Below are 17809 nucleotides of genomic sequence, written 5' to 3'. Positions count from 1 at the left end.
ATGTATCGGAACACTACCGAAATCCAGCAAACCTCAAACGAATCACCTGTCTCCTCTTTTCTCCTTAAATGTGCCCTTTGGAATGCACGCTATGTTTGTAACAAACTAACCTCCAACCTCAACTGTCTGACAATAACAGAAACATGGCATAGGCAATCAGATACTGCCTCACCGGCAGCCCTTTCACATGGTGGCCTCCATTTCACCCACACCCCCAGAGCAGGATGCAGACAAGGAGGGGGGGTTGGACTGCTTATCTCCCCGCAGTGCGCATTCACAGTTCTAACAAATGTCCCATCACTCACCTTCACATCTTTTGAAGTACATGCTTTTAAGATTTTTAAACCATTCTATAGGCGTGCTGCTGTCATCTATCGCTCCCCTGAACTACACCAACAATTTCTTGAACATTTCTCTGCATGGCTCTGTAACAGATTCTGGATACTATATTACTAATCTTGATTAGCGCTGGCTTACCTGAGGTGCGGAGTCTAACGATCTCCCCGGTGTTCACCAAGAACCGCCGCAAGGCGGGGTGGGCTTCGCTGCCAGGAGTCGCAGGTCGCGGTCCCCAGGTTCGCCTCAAGATGTAGTACAGCGGAGTGAAGCGGTGGTAGCGGAGTCAACGAGCCGGTTCGGTACACAGGAATGGAGTCAGGCAGAATCAGAAGGCAACTCGGAGTCAACAAGCCAGGTTCGGTACACGGGTCACAAGAATAGGAGAATGGTCAGCAAGCCGGGTCGGTACACAGGGAATAGAGAGCCAGGGAAGTCAAACAGGCAGAGATCAGCACACAGGAGACACAGGAACAGGAAGACACTGCAATCCACGAAGAGCAGGAGCCAGGAACAGGTAAGTGTTGCTCTGACACTCAGCGAGTGTCAGAGTGAGGTTTATATACAGAAGGGGATTCAAAATCCCCGCCTCTAGGTTGTGGTCATGTGACCGCCTCCGGGTGCGGTCACATGGTCCTGAATGCGGAAGTGCGGCTGGACGGAGCGGCGGGGATAAGGTAAGTCCGTAACAGTACCCCCTGCCATAAAGGTGGACTCCGAACACCTAATAGGGTTTCAAAGGAAATTTTTTATGGAAGGATCTAAGTAGACGGGGAGCATGTAGGTCAATGGCTCTTACCCATGAGCGCTCCTCAGGGCCGTAACCCTTCCAATCCACCAAGAACTGTATGGCACCTTGAACTTTACGAGAATCTAGGATAGTTTTAATCTCGTATTCAACTTGATCCCGATCCACAGCAGGAGGAGGAGTTCTGGATGAGGTGGAGAATCTGTTGGTTACCATCGGTTTTAACAAGGAGACATGGAAGACATTGGGTATGCGTAAGGAGGGAGGCAGACTCAATCTAAAGGCTACGGGATTAATAATCTCAGATATAGCAAATGGGCCAATAAACTTGGGAGCAAATTTTTTACTGGGAACCTTTAAACGAATGTTCTGGGTGGATAGCCATACCCTGTCACCAACTGCAAAACTTGGAGTCATTCTTATCCTTTTATCGTAGAATTTTTTGGAACGAGTAGTTGCTTGTTTTAAGTTTGTCTTGGTTTGTTCCCAAATATCAGAGAAGTTACGAACCAGAGAGTCCACTGCTGGAACTTCAGAAGATGAAACTTGAGAGAAGGTGGGTAGTCTAGGATGGCAGCCATACAGAACAAAAAAGGGGGAGTTAGAGATGGCCTCATGAAAATGGTTGTTATGGGCGAACTCGGCCCAAGGGAGAAGGTCCACCCAGTTGTCTTGGTTACTAGAGATAAATATTCTTAGAAACTTCTCTAATTCTTGGTTGGTTCTCTCAGTAGCCCCATTGGACTGGGGATGATATGCGGAAGAGAAGTCAAGCTTAATCCCGGATTTATTGCAAAAAGACCGCCAAAATTTTGATATGAATTGTGATCCCCTATCGGAGACAATATGTTGAGGACAGCCATGGAGGCGAAATATCTCTTTAATAAAAATATCGGCTAAGGAGGAGGAAGAAGGAAGGCCTTTGAGAGCAATAAAGTGAGCTGTTTTAGAGAAGCGATCCGTGACCACAAGCACTACAGTACAGGATTTGGAAGGGGGAAGGTCCGTGATAAAATCCATGGAGATCTGTGACCAAGGGTAATCAGGAATGGGTAATGGGAGCAAGCATCCATAAGGCTTCTTCCTAGAGGTCTTGTGTTGAGCACATTTGGAACAAGCAGCAACAAATTTCTTCACATCCTCCAGCAAGGAAGGCCACCAGTAGCTTCGGGACAATAAGTCCCAGGTCTTGCGAATGCCGGCATGCCCAGAGAAGAGTGAGTGATGAGCCCAGTGAAGGAGCCGGGTGCGTAGATGTGGCAAGATGAATGTTTTGCCTGGAGGGCAGCCCTTTTTCAGGTGTGTAGCTGCCAATACTTGACATGGATTTACAATGAATTTCTTATCCTCCGAGGATTCCATGTCAGCTGGATCAAAAGAGCGAGATAAGGCGTCTGCCTTCGTGTTCTTAGATCCTGAGTGAAAAGTGATGTTGAAATCAAAGCGTGAGAAGAATAAGGACCACCTTGCTTGTCGAGGATTTAGACATCGGGCAGTGCGTAAGTACAGCAAATTCTTATGGTCGGTATATATGGTGATAGGGAATTGTGCTCCTTCTAGTAAATGTCTCCATTCGGAGAGAGCCAATTTGATGGCCAGGAGCTCTTTGTCGCCAATCCCATAATTCCTCTCAGCAGGTAAAAAGCGACGGGAAAAGAATCCGCAGGGATGAAGTTTTCCAGAAGGACCTCGCTGTGATAGTACGGCTCCTGTGCCAACAGAAGAGGCATCTACCTCCAGGACAAAGGGACGAGAACAATCTGGCTGTTGAAGAATGGGTGCGGATGAAAAGAGAGACTTTAATAATATAAAGGCTTGGATAGCCTCAGAGGACCAAATACCAGCATCAGCAGATTTGCGGGTCAATGCTGTGATGGGAGCCACGAGAGAGGAGTACCCCTTGATAAATTGACGATAATAGTTGGAGAATCCTAGGAAGCGTTGAGTGGCTTTAAGGCCTGAAGGTTGGGGCCAGTCAAGTATGGCTTTCAATTTTGCGGGATCCATCTGTAGACCGGTGCCCGAAATAATATATCCCAGGAAGGGAATTTGTCTCTGCTCGAAGGTGCATTTCTCCAATTTGCAAAATAACTGATTTTTTCGGATACGAGAGAGGACCTCCAATACATGAGTACGATGAGATGCTAGATCTTGAGAGAAGATGAGAATGTCGTCCAAGTAGATGACTACAGATTGGTACAAGAGGTCTTGAAACAGCTCATTCATAAAGCTCTGAAATATGGCTGGGGCATTGCATAGCCCGAAAGGCATGACCAGATATTCAAAGTGGCCGTCTCGGGTGTTAAACGCCGTCTTCCATTCATCCCCCTCCTTAATGCGTATAAGGTTATACGCTCCTCTGAGGTCAAGTTTAGAAAAGATGGTGGCACCCTTGATCCGGTCAAATAGTTCAGAAATCAGTGGCAGTGGATACCGATTTTTAACGGTAATGGCATTCAGGCCTCTGTAATCAATGCAAGGGCGGAGGCCCCCATCTTTCTTTTTTACGAAGAAGAAGCCAGCCCCAGCTGGGGAGGCAGACTTGCGGATGAAGCCCCTGCTTAGATTTTCTTGGATGTACTCCTCCATAGCCTTAGATTCCGGGAGGGAAAGGGGGTAAACACGGCCCCGGGGAATGGGTTTACCAGGTATCAGATCAATGCCACAGTCCCAGATTCTGTGAGGAGGAAGTCTAGTGGCCTCTTGTTGACAGAAAACATCAGAGAAGGTTTGGTATGGCTCAGGCAGGAGAGTCACAGGAAATTCTTGGGTACGTCTGGGACTATTCGGGGGAACCACTCTCTGTAGGCAGCGAGAGAAGCAGGACTGTCCCCAGGACAATATGTGACCAGATTTCCAGTCCAAGGTGGGAGAGTGGGCACGAAACCAAGGAAGTCCTAGGATGACTGGGTTGGTAGATCTCTGTATTACTAGAAAAGAAATCTTCTCCCGATGAAGTGCTCCTATCTGAAGTAGAAGAGGAATAGTGCGTACCAAGATGGACCCCTCAGGGATTCTTCCCCCATCAATGGCCATCAGAGAGATGGGTTGTTCCAAGGCTTGTGTGGGAATAGCGAATTGTTTAACTACTGTGGCAGAAATGAAATTTCCTGCGGCCCCGGAATCTAGAAGAGCCGACTGCGGGAAGGTCTTTTGTCCTAATTGAAGGGAAATGGGAATAGACAGGCAATCATTACTATTGGGAACTGACTGACACTGAGAAAAGAGGCCCAACGACACAGCTCCAGAACTCGTTAGGCCCTGTCGTTTCCCGAGCGTTTGGGACAAGAACTCAGAAGATGGCCACTCTCTCCACAATATAAACACAACTTGTTCCGAAATCTCCTCTCCCTCTCTTCGGCTGATAGGCGGGTCCTCCCAAGTTGCATGGGCTCTTCAGGGGGAAGAACAGGGGTTTGGAAGTTGGGGGCCAAGCGAATCATGCTACGCCGCGACTGTTCCTTCTCGGAATTACGTTCCTTGAAACGCAAATCAACTTTGACACAGAGGGAGATAATGTCGTCCAAAGATGTAGGGAGTTCCTGGGATACCAACTCGTCTTTGATTCGGTCTGAAAGGCCCTGCCAGAATGTAGCTACTAGAGCCTCATCATTCCAGCGAAGTTCAGAGGCCATGGTTCTGAAGTGGACCGCATACTGCCCCACAGACTGGTTTCCCTGGCAGAGTCGTAGTAAGCCGGAAGCGGCATTGGACACCCTTCCTGGCTCATCAAATATTTTCTTGAAGGTGGACAAGAAGAGGTTGAAGTCATGTAGAATGGGGTCGTCCCTCTCCCATAAGGGGGAAGCCCATGCTAAGGCTTGACCGGACAATAACGAAATCACATAGGCCACTTTCGTTTTTCCGGAGGGGAAGTTCCCAGGTAGAAGCTCGAATTGTATAGAGCATTGATTTAAAAATCCTCTGCAATTTTTAGGGTCTCCATCGAACTTAGGTGGGTTAGGTAACCGTAGCTGCGAGGAAGAAGCTGCTGCTGCTGCCTGAGGTACAGGGGCCACTGCCGGCCCAGGTGATCCACCAGCCACTAGGGTGTTCTGGACAACATCCAAGCGAGTGGATAGACTATTGAGGAATTTTAAAAGTTGCTCTTGGTTAGCTTCTTGTTTATCCATCCTTCCTACTAAATGCTCCAACAGATCTTTAGCTGTGGTATCCATGGTCAGAGCAAACTGTAACAGATTCTGGATACTATATTACTAATCTTGATTAGCGCTGGCTTACCTGAGGTGCGGAGTCTAACGATCTCCCCGGTGTTCACCAAGAACCGCCGCAAGGCGGGGTGGGCTTCGCTGCCAGGAGTCGCAGGTCGCGGTCCCCAGGTTCGCCTCAAGATGTAGTACAGCGGAGTGAAGCGGTGGTAGCGGAGTCAACGAGCCGGTTCGGTACACAGGAATGGAGTCAGGCAGAATCAGAAGGCAACTCGGAGTCAACAAGCCAGGTTCGGTACACGGGTCACAAGAATAGGAGAATGGTCAGCAAGCCGGGTCGGTACACAGGGAATAGAGAGCCAGGGAAGTCAAACAGGCAGAGATCAGCACACAGGAGACACAGGAACAGGAAGACACTGCAATCCACGAAGAGCAGGAGCCAGGAACAGGTAAGTGTTGCTCTGACACTCAGCGAGTGTCAGAGTGAGGTTTATATACAGAAGGGGATTCAAAATCCCCGCCTCTAGGTTGTGGTCATGTGACCGCCTCCGGGTGCGGTCACATGGTCCTGAATGCGGAAGTGCGGCTGGACGGAGCGGCGGGGATAAGGTAAGTCCGTAACAGGCTCCCTCACTTCTTATCTTCTAACATTCCAACCATCATTATGGGTGATTTCAACGTCCCTATTGCTAATCCATGTTCCAATGCTGCTTCAAAACTACTCTCTCTAACCTCCTCACTTGACCTCTCCCAGTGGATTGAATATGCTACTCATCAGGATGGCCACTGTATTGATCTTGCTTACTCTAGATTATGCCCAGATTATGATTTCCTTAACACTCCTTTCCCCCTCTTGGATCATCACCTTATTAGATACTAGCTCACTCCAAGTTCTGTACCCTCCCTGCTGTCAAACTCTTCTAAGTCTCCTCATACTCGCAGGAATATTAACGCTATTGATTTTCAACAGTTTTCCACCTATCTTCAACACCTTTGTCAGGCGCCGTCCCCGCTGCTTCCCCGCTGTGCAGGGACGGAGGCCTGTTAGATCTCGACTGGGGTGCCTTGTTGCCTAGCAACATGCACGTCACGTCTCTAGCCGTCTCTCCGCTGTTGGGCGCATGCGTGCTCTGTCAGCGGTCATCGTCCCTCCTCCTGCATCCTCCTATCCCTGGCCTCCTCTCCCTATCCCTGCTCAGCAGCATTGATCAGGACCGATCAATAATGCTGCTGAGCACTTTCAAGGGCCCCCTAGGTGCCCGAGGCCCCTGGGCTGTAGCCCAGTTAGACCTCGAGTTAATCCGGCCCTGATTGCCCAGCATTGTTATATTGCTGTTTGTGCCCAATTGTAAAGCGCTACAGAATTTGCTGGCGCTATATAAATAAATGTTGATGATGATGATAATTATGAAGTTTAAACCATTGCACTACGCTCTTCATTTACAGTTGCCATCAGACCAGTCCACTGCCAGCTCATCAATTCAGGGACTGTGGGTACCCTCACCTGCTCCAACTGAGAAATATACTTTATAGATAGGCCACATAAATGTATATTTATCTAATTTATATTGCATGTACTCTTATTATTTATAATTTTATGCCGCAGTAGAGAAAATAATATTTTATTTGGTACTATGTCCGTGATTGAGTATTTGCAGGCTGTATTTCCAATAGTTGATGTCGCTGTATGTTTTATATATCTTGTGGTTTCCTATTTGTCATTTTACAGGAGTGCTTGGGTGTCACCGCAACTTGTATAATATTAATGACCAAGCTGTAAATTTGTTTTCATGACAATGTTCTGTTAATATTGACCCAGGGGGCCTTTCTTCTTAGAATACATATTTGTGGATCTTTTCACTGCTGATTCTCCGGACTGGTATGAGAACAATGTTAATGAGTGGAAGAGAGATGCTGGATTTCAGCACAAAATGTGCTTTCATTGCATATGACATATGTCAAACTCCTTTCACTTAACCATATCAGCCGGTGATGCAACAGTCCCCTGGCCCCCCACCCTCATATTCCACAAAAAAAAAAAAAAAACAGCGTTTACTTTTCCAATTAGTTACTCTTTCGCTGCAAGGTCAGGAGAGAATTCTTTGCAGTGAGCAGAGATGCAGTTTGCAGTGAGTTGCAGCTTATCTCTCCCTGAGACAACAATGTATTATTGGAGATTTGGTGAGAAAAGACTTTCATGTGACCCAACGCTACTGAACATCAGGTTTCAGGAACAGTTAAACTTGGCAAACCTGTGGCATTTCTCCATCGCTGTGTGGAATGTGAAAAGGATCTTAACAAGAAATCGCTGTGTACCCTGCACTTTGTAAGTGAATACAACTGATGTTTATAAAATAATTTTATTATTGATGAACTGTTATTTACAATGTTATCCTGCGGGCTGGCCGGTGGACGCGTGCCAAGGAGCTTATCAACGTCAGACTGACAATGCTTCTCTACTCTGAAAGTTTTGGAAAGTTACTGGAGCTCCTGTCAGTTACAGTCAGTGGTAAAAGATGCTAGTTCTATATGTGTTTTTCTCTATAGGGGACTTGGTTTTATCAGAATATCATACAGAACTGATATATATATATATATATATATAGAGAGAGAGAGAGAGAGAGGTATAAACTGCTGTAAATCTCTGCATAAACTGATGTCATCAATTGTAAACTGTGGCTTCTGATGTCATCACTTCTGTGTTCATTGCTAAATCTTGTGCACTGTAAGGACTATTGCACCCCCCCGTTATAAATTATTATTATTAAGTATAACAGAAGTCACCTCGGAATACTGTGATCTTTATAAAAGCTCAGGGAATTCTAATATTCATATATTCTACAGTAGGGGGTATAAGAATGTATCAACTCTAGCGGTATCGTTCTTTAATGTATTTACTTATTTACTGGGATATAAACACACACATATATATATATATATATATATATATATATATATATATATATATATATTATAATGGCACAATTGTGCACTTATTTTAAGGTTTAATATGATAAATGGCATATTGTTAATTTTGTGATATATATATATATATATATATATATATATATATATATATATATATATATATATATACATGACAGGACATGTTTTTCAATGTATTTTTTTGTTTGATTTGTTTGGGACTTTTTTGCTGCGTTTCTTCGTTGATTTCTTCAGTGAATCCACCTCTGTGTATATATATATATATATATATAGCCTTTAGCCCAGATAAAAAAGCATAGCATTTGATTGTGTTAGGACTGACCAGAATGGGAAGACTTTGGTGTGAGTTGGTCAGCTTAACATATATTGCAACATGTGGAACTAACATTTCCTGTCTTAATATAGAAAAGTAGTTAGTACAGCATTCATTTTGTGTTTGGTTGAGTGCAGAACATCCCTGTTTTTGTATATGTGTATGTATATATATATATATATATATATATATATATATATATATGTATATATATATATATATATATATATATATATATATATATATGTATATATGTATGTATGTATATATATATATATATATATATATATATATATATATATATATATATATATATATGTACACTACAGGAAAAATGGTTAAAGAAACAACTGGTGAATTGTTATTAGAGACAGAGGTTTTGGCAATGTACCAGCCTCCCATTGGAGGAAGGATCTTCTGCAAATGTAATCAGACCCCAGAAATGGGTGGGACAGTGGACTCTAATACACTAATAAAAAGCCTGTACCAATAATTTTACAGCCTTAGAATTCATGAGAGGTTCAGAATTCCCGAGTAAACTGTTGCACCAGGTAAGATGACAGAACCTGGAGTTTTGTGAATAATTAGTTTCTTTGTACTTGCCGCTTTTCTTCCTCCTGTATTTTAGTATTGTAAGGAAACCAAATAGAGATCTTCAAAATACAGTAGCATTTCTTTTTATTCCCTATATGACGTTACTATTTTTTTGGGCGTGGTCTCATTTAATTTTATTCCATTTTATACAGTCATTGTTTTGAAGTTTTAAAGTGAACAGTTATGAAACAAATTGTATTGCTTAGAAATGCAGGTTAAAATGACATACTGCTGTTTATTATGTTAAGTAAAATAGATGCAATAAATGTTTCTGGGAATGCCAAAAAGTGGAGTAAAGTTATTATTTTATTGCTACATATTAAATGTGTTATTGCTACAAATACCCTTATACAGATACACAGATTATGTAATACAATGATAACCATTAATATTATGTAAAGTGATATGTGGTTGGTTGTGAGGACTAGCACAGACAAGCAAATTGACTTGTTGGCAGTTCTTACTGTTAAGGTCTCAATTTCATTTTATGAGTGAACTTTAAAGTAACCTTAATACCAGTTACTGAGATCTGTGTGATCCTCAATGGGAGACTGGAATAAATACCTATACAAGATTTTGTTTAGATTTTTGCTACGGCTTAAGGAGTAATGGTGTTTACACTTTTCACTAGCAAATTATTTTTTCAGTGATAAAATACATTTACAGGGTACATAAGATTTTCTTTTAAGCAGTGCCTAAAATAAACCACGTGCTATGTTTGCAAAATATAGATGTCTGAAAATCACGGGAACAAAATATTACATTTAAATAGGGCTTACATTGAGCTGGAACTTTGTGGAACGGCGTTCCGACCAGTTACTTCTTACGTCTGTGACAGAACCAGAATTAAGTAAGGAGCTGGAGCTTGCTTTCAGTGATCCCGTGCCAGACAGGTGCCTTAGGGTAAGTGGGTTTTGGGGTGAACAGTTTTGTGATTCCTGGTTTAAAGCAGGGAGCAAACAGGAGGTCACATGAGCACCAAGCGTGAGTGCTGCCTGATGCTCACCTGCTCTTCACTTTAGTTACTCCGTAGCCCAATCAGTCTCAGGAAGGAGTTAGAGAAAGTCAGGGAAGGGGGCCAAAGCATGGCGGGGCAGATGGTGAGGAGGGGGGAGTAATTGCATGGGGGGGAGAAAGGGAGAAATTAATTCCATTAGGGGAGAGGAAGAGTGGGAAATAAATGGCATAAGGAATGGCGAGGGAGAGTGGGAATTAAATGACATAAGTAATGGGGAAGGAGAGTGGGAAATACATTACATAAGTAATGGGGAGGGAGAGTGGGAATTAAATGACATAAGGGATGGGGAGGGAGAGTGGGAAATAAATTACATTAGTAATGGGGAAGGAGAGTGGGAATTAAATGACATAAGTAATGGGGAGGGAGAGTGGGAAATAAATGACATAAGGAATGGAAATAAATTACATGAGGGATGGTGAGGGACAGTGGGAAATTAATTCAATAAGGGATAATGAGGGAGAGTTGGAAACAAATTGCATTAGAGATAGTGAGGGAGACTGGGAAATGAACTGCATGGCTGGAGGAATGAGCTGGAGAAAGGTGAGGAATGAATTGCAGGATAGGCGAGGGGGGGGGGATTTAAAGTGTGAAAATTGACTTCAGGGAGATGGACAGTAGAAAATTAGTTTAAATTGTGGGGAGAGGAAGATGTAATGAGTCTCACTCAGCCGAGAGTTTTTACCCTGATTTCCTCCTTGATAAGAAAAGAACAAAGAGGAAAAACGTTAACATAAGACTCACTCTATGCTGAAAGAAATATAATTTTAATAATATCAACATAAAGTAAGAATTGATGCATGTATGATTTGTTAAAACATTGATACATGAAAACAACTATATGGCTTTCACAAAAACAATTTAAAGCAAATAATATTTTTACAAAAGCGCGAAAATTAGCGCTGTTTTATTTTTTGGACCATTCCTTTGGACGTGAGGACTAGCAGTAATTCTATTTTTTGCAGCTGCTCCTCCACACTGACCTATTAGAGAAGAGGGGTATAGTTTGTCCTATTTATACGTTGGCAAGTTAATAAAACATTACATAATGGGGCCATGTAGTGAATGCAGAGATATACTGCAACTCACAGCAACCAATCAGACTCAGTAGCTGCCTCCAGTTCTGTTTAGTGAACATGTGGTTGCTACTGGTTACAGCACTCAGCGGCCATTCATTAAATAAATCCCTGTGTAGTCTTTTTAATATATTCCATTGGCTTTCATGCCCCGAATACACAATAAGAAACTCATTGTCTATAAAAGTCAACACGTAACTAGCATCCCTAAACGGCCTACAGAAATAATGTATCTTGTTTTGGATTGTTTGGCAATAAATATTAAGTTAAAGCAACACTAACCTGCGTTCCCATAACACTCATCAGAGGCTTAGATAGCCTTCTCTTATCCAATACATACAATCTGATTAGTTGCTGCATTACTGCCTGAATGACACAATATTTGACAGTTCACTTTGCGGCAACTTTTTTTTCTAATGGGTATCCACTAGGCCAGGGGTCAGGGAACTTTTTTACCCTTTACCCCCAAATATATGTAGATATGCCAACGTTACCCCCTTGATTTGAAAGGAAGGAAATCATATATTATTAATTATTGGAATTCAAAATTTTATTGAATCAATTCAAAATTTATTTGAAAGCTTCAACTTCAAAACTTCAGGTTTTGGAGAAATGATGTTGCTTCATTTTTGATACGAGAGCATCAATATTGGGGCATTTTGATGTCAGAGCAATTTGGATACAGTCTTCAGCGTCCAATCGATTTCTCTGCTTTGTTTTTATGTTCGTTAGAGTGGAAAATCCTTGTTCGCAAAGGTGGGTTGTTGCAAAAGGCAGCAACTTTTTGACTGCCTCCTCTGTGCAATTTTGAATGCCTTTGCGTGCTTCATTATTGCATCGAAGCTCAAGATGTGCCTCTGCCAACCCTTGAGGCTCTTCTGGTACAACAGCAGTATCACATTTAAAGGGGTTTACAATCCAAATGACAGCAAGTAATTCGGCAGCATTATCCCCAGGAATTACATTTTTACCCCATTTAGGGTAATTTACCCTTGTTCCCTGACCACTGCACTTGGTGGTGCATTTACTTATGTTTTAAGCCAAACTTTACTCCCAGTAATAGTTATGCACCATCTGGGGCAGTGTTGAAACTATTGTGGTTTCAGGGCGCACATGCATAGAGCATACTTGCCGACTCTCATGGAATGTCCAGGAGACTCCCGAATTCCGGGTAGATCTCCCAGACTCCCGGGAGAGTAGGGCATCCTCCTGCATCTGCCCAATTCCTAGTGAAGTGGGCAGGATTACAGCCGCCATGACCCGATGCTCAGGGAATTGCGTCATTTTGACACCGTCGCTTGATTACATCACAGGGGCAAGGTAAAAAATGATGCAATTTGCCAAGCCCTGCCCCCCTCTGGCCAGACACCCCAATTCCCATCCATCATATCAAAAAATCGACAAGTGTGGCTTAGAGGCCAGGTAATTCATGTGCTCCCGCCCCATCCCACCCTCTGCGGTCCCCACAAGAGCAGATCTCATTTCTCTTGCTCCTAATCTGGGGTCATAATGCAGATTGGTAAGGTGTCTTTATTCAAGTGGCTACCAGTATTAATTATATTTTTATTACAACTTATTTAAACACACACGGGGGTCATACAAACAGATAGGGCCATGGTCAGAGTCAAAACCGTGCTCCCTGGCAGTACAGCCAACCACTGTACCACGGTGCTACCCAGTGATTGGTCACTTAGAGAAAAATGAAGCTACCTAACACCCACAGGTTGATAGACAGTCACTACTAAGAGACTATCTACAGCCATATGAAGCATATAGTAAAGTTACCATACAACATAAGCCATCATCTTAATTTTGGAAATAAATCTGAATTGCTACTCAGCAATCAAAAAGTTCTTTAACCCTATGTCAGGGACATTAGGTCCACCTGCAAATACTCTGTGAAGTAGCAAAGAGGTAGAGGGTTGTGAAGTATATATTTATGTCCTAGCACATTGTCCCTGTTAATTCTGAGTGTTAAAACTTGGATCCTTCACATGTCTTGAGAATTATTCTCTGTGGCAATAGGTGGGGTTACCGGCCCCGTTAATAGAGCAGAGATTCTTATCTTCAGTCCTCACGCACCTCCAACAGCTTCAGGATTTCTGTCTGTGGAAGCAGATGGGACAATTACTGACACAGCCAAGTAGACTGAGTCACCTGTACATGATTAACGAAATCCTGAAAACATGAGCTGTTGGTGGTGCATGAGGACCGGAGTTAAGAAATCTGCAATAGATTAATTAACTTGTCCCTGACTAATTAAATCCTGAATACATGATATGTTTGGGGTATTTTTTTGTGAAATTCAACAAGTTAATATAAAAAACAAAATTGTACTTGGCGTGGATTCTCTGTTCCGGATGAGTCTCCGATGTCTGCATCGGTTCCACAGGTTGCCCTGTGAATCTGTATACACATTAATAGGAAGTCCACAGGGGTCATAGAAGAAGAACACAGCACAGTATGACTCTGGTATAGTGTCAGGGACTCTAGTGTTCCAACAAGTTATGCTTCTTCTGTAAGTTCAATTTCCATTCTTATATGAACTCACTGAGCTCCATCCAAAGCATTTTTTTTTTTTCGTTTTGGATGGAGTTATATTTTAAGAACTGAAGATCTGCTTTAAAATCTTAAAAGAGAGGTTTTTCTGGATAACTATATAACTATATATAAGTGAAAACAGAAAAGTGTCTGTTGCTGCCCCCCCCTCCATCATGACCCTTCCAAGAGACTAGAAAACTGGAACACCCAAACCACTAAGTAGACTTCCATTGAGCAAATACAGCACTCATAGATTCGTCAAGCCTGTGATAATGTGCATTCAGGTAAGAGGGATTAAAAACAGATATATAGCAAAAAACAAAATAAGCATTTTGGAACACATAGAAACCATCATCATATCGTTGTCATATAGGTAGGTTTTATATATTTGTTTGATTCAGAAATGTTAAATAATGGTAACAGATTAATATTATGTATATGTTCATAAAATAATAATACTAGGTTTCTTATGCAAGTGATGTTATTAAATATATAAACGGTGTAAATAATATGTGTGTAAAAAGTGATTTCTGATGTCATTGCTTATAATGGGTGAGTTCTGATGTCATGATGCTTTGCATCATTTTTGTCTGCCTTAAAATGTGTCTGGAAGTGTGGGAGGTTGCATATAGACACTGGTCTGTTCACCACTATTCATTTGAAAGGTTGTGTTCTTTAGTTTAACAAAGAAAATACTTATTGTTGTGGGAAATAGAAACTTTGGAACTTAGAACTTAATGGCAAAGAAAATCCAATTGGTCCATCTAGTTTGCAGATTTCAGTGCTAGTCTGTTTTTCGTGTTTGTTTGTTTGCTCGCTTTTTGTGTGTGATTATCTGTGTAAGGGATGGACGTGGGACAGCAGACTTTTAAGTCCTCATAATAGCTAAGAGACAAGGTCTGATGTTGTAGTTTTAGTTGTTCATTTTGCTTTTATGAGTTTAATGTTTCTGTTGCTTTTTGCTAATACTAAATGTAGTTTTGTACAGTTTAGAAAGAAGTAACTTTTAGATCTGCAGAGAAGTTTTCACTCCCCCCCTCGCCCCGTTGCATTCCATATTGGATGTACACTTAAGACTAAAATGCTACAGACATAGGGATCGCTGATGTTTAAATTCCATCTCTTTGGTCCCTGCTCCATCAGACCTCTATTTCACACTGTCTGTCTCCCATCTTATACTGCTGTGATCAATGATTGGCTTGGCCTGCGGCATTATTATTGCAGTTTCCCTTCATGTACATTCAGAACATAATACACGGCAAGTGAAGAAATCTTATGTAAATAAGACCTAAGACATAGAACAGTTAATAATAGTCATTTTCAAGTGATCTTACTACCACCTAGTGTGGTTGGTGGTACACTATCACAATCACTTGTCATCTTTCCAGCATTGTCGCCTTATTAATTAACCATTCAACCTATAAATAACCGTCTCTGCCAACACTTCCTCCTATGTGCAGGTCTCCATAGAGAAACAATGCTGAGGAATCGCAGTCTATCCTTGTTTTCAGAGCACCCATGTATCCTGTCTAGCTGTGCTTGTGAGTCTTGTCCTAGGAGGGTTTTACAGAGATTCACCAACAAATCTAATATCCTCCCTCCCTCCTTACCATTTTTATTATGCTGTTGATACTTCCAGTTTGAACTTAACTGCATGATAATTTGACTGCAGAGCTGAACACTTATCCCAATCCCTCACAGAAGAGCAGCATAGAATCAGGTACATTATGTAACGACTTATTGAACCCCTATCACTGTGCCGGATACAGTTACAAAACAAACAATTTCAACAATGAGAGTAACCTTTAGATTAAATAACAAGAACATACTTTTATCACTGATCCATAGTTTATCCAATCAATTAATATCTACAAAGCTCTGGCATCTTGTCACAAACATTTCTCCAAGCAGTAGAACAAAACAAAGCTGCTATACCAGAAAATTATTAATTAATGTTCAACCGATCAGATTTCCCACAAAATGTATTTACAATTCTAAAGTGCAATTCATTGAAATAACAATGAAAAAATGATGGTGTGTGGGCACCAGGCAGTCCATGGGCCACCAGCAGCCGCCAAGTCTTTACCTGCGGCCCCCAGTTGACTGCTCCCGACTTTCATTTCTTCTTTGATAAAGCAGAGAATAAGGAAGAATGGGACAGCCGGCTTACACGTCACGTGACCCTCTCACTCTACCGGAAGAGGGGAATGAGGAGGAGGGAGCGCAGTCTGCTTTCCCTCCTTCCTCTGTGCTGCCCTCGAAGAACAAGAGGTTGCCCATCAATGGTCTAGATTCATTTCTGAAACAAATTCTCCTTAACTCTGACAATTCTCTCGGGCATCGCCTATACATTCTAATGGTAGAATTTACATTCTGTTATTTGCAAATGAAAGATTATACATTTGTGACAGGAGATTAGGTTATGTAAAGAAACTGACAACTGAAGATTTTTCGTGGCTTGACTCATATCAACATAGGGTGAGTACTATAAGGGCATGGGAATGTAATTGCGGCATTATTACAGAAGGTAGGAAAAGCAGATACGCCTGCCAGGAGGAATATTTCATCGACCTCTGGAGCAACGATCCATGATGATGATGATGATGGTGATGATGATGATGATGATCAGCACAGACCATTGTAGTGTAGAAAATAAAGAATCAAATAAATCTAAAAAAAATAAAAAGGGAATACAAATGACCAGCCTGTCAGCAACTAACCAATACAGAGCAGTTACACTCTGATTGGTCAGAGCGTGAGAAAGCCACTCTGATTGGTTAGTTGCAGTTAGACACCATTTAGAGACTCAATGAACTTTAGTTTTCCATTTATCATCAGAGCCATTAACTAAAACATACGAATATTCAGGCAACACATTATCATCGCAACTCGTGCATTACTCCACTATCACTGGTCTATTGTTAGACCAGTCAGTCCATTCTCTCTAATTGAAGCACTTATTTTAGTGGGTAGCTGTAATATCAAGTTTATGGTATTGACTCTCAGCTACTTTAAAGAGAAAGACAACTTGCGGGAAGAAAAGACCCCCCAAAAATGAAATTACAATTATAAGACAGTGAGTTTCAGGATCAGCACCATGACACAGTATTGCAACCTTAAAGGGTTAATGTTAATGAACATTTACTCACATCAGTGCTCAAAGGAGGTGACATAAGGATATGAATTTTCCTCCAGGAATAAGCTTGAATCTGGCAAGGGAAAGAAAGTGCAGGTGTTCCCAGATAACACCACATTGCTAAGTGCATTATAAAAGAAAAGAAGCATTGTCAGTGTCAATGGTAATGAAGCTGTGACGAGCATCGGTGCCTCTCTCATCACTTATCTGGATCGCGTCCTGGCTGCCATGGCAACAGCTGGTACGTCACTTCTGGTTTCTCATCCTGGCCGTCACCTGGCAATAGGCGGGAAGCTCTAGGTATTAGCACCGCGTCCCAGCAAATGGGCAGCCAGGGCACGTGTGCAATTAACATAATTATTTATTATACAGTCTCCTGGGCAATAGGAGGCCTGCTGTATTAATTAATTAATCAGGTCCTGGGGCTCATTTTGACTATGGTCCTCATCTCCCCTTATCAGTCAATATGTGTATATAAGGCAGGGAGGGCTTAGCCTCCCTGCCGGTTATTGCGTACTTGTGCCTGAACACATTGCTGCCTAGATCCCTTGTTCCTGGGTTTTCCTTGCTTCTTTGGACTGATTTCCTTGTGACCCTTTCTCTTGAATCTGGATTCTGCTTAAACTCCTGTGCCCTTTGACCTCAGCTTGTTTCTGTAAAACCCATGTTTGCTACCTGCTGTGACCTTTTGCCTGTCTCCCGGCTATCCGGCTCGCATCTGACCCACGACCCTTGGACTGTCCCTGGTATCCGCCTCCAGTATTCCGATTAATATCTACCTGGTGCTACAGCTTGTTCTGGGGACATCCGAGTACCTCCAAACATCATCATCATCATCATCATCAACATTTATTTATATAGCGCCAGCAAATTCCGTAGCACTTTACAATTGGGAACAAACATTAATAAAACAATACTGGGTCATACACACAGAC

The 17809-nt window shown here is 42.3% G+C and overlaps 1 protein-coding gene across 2 annotated transcripts in view; it reads left to right on the top strand.

Annotated features, from left to right (window-relative positions):
- Positions 1-7422: 7422 nt before the first annotated feature.
- Positions 7423-17809, top strand: part of SLC14A1 (solute carrier family 14 member 1 (Kidd blood group)) — a 37495-nt gene continuing 27108 nt past the window's right edge. Inside the window, exon 1 of one of the 2 annotated variants that reach the window (XM_075186258.1) lies at positions 7423-7579. Coding sequence is in view for 1 of the 2 variants with exons in the window: in XM_075186252.1 (XP_075042353.1) it covers positions 9025-9063 (39 nt within the window). In the remaining variant the exon portion in view is untranslated. Of the gene's footprint in view, positions 7580-8957; positions 9064-17809 lie in introns of those variants that run through there. The other variant, XM_075186252.1, reaches the window with a different exon arrangement.

Source organism: Mixophyes fleayi, chromosome 1 (assembly GCF_038048845.1).
Source record: "Mixophyes fleayi isolate aMixFle1 chromosome 1, aMixFle1.hap1, whole genome shotgun sequence".
NCBI classification, from domain to species: domain Eukaryota; kingdom Metazoa; phylum Chordata; class Amphibia; order Anura; family Limnodynastidae; genus Mixophyes; species Mixophyes fleayi.
Note: the sequence above shows the minus strand (reverse complement) of the source record. Positions and strands in the feature narration are given on the sequence as shown.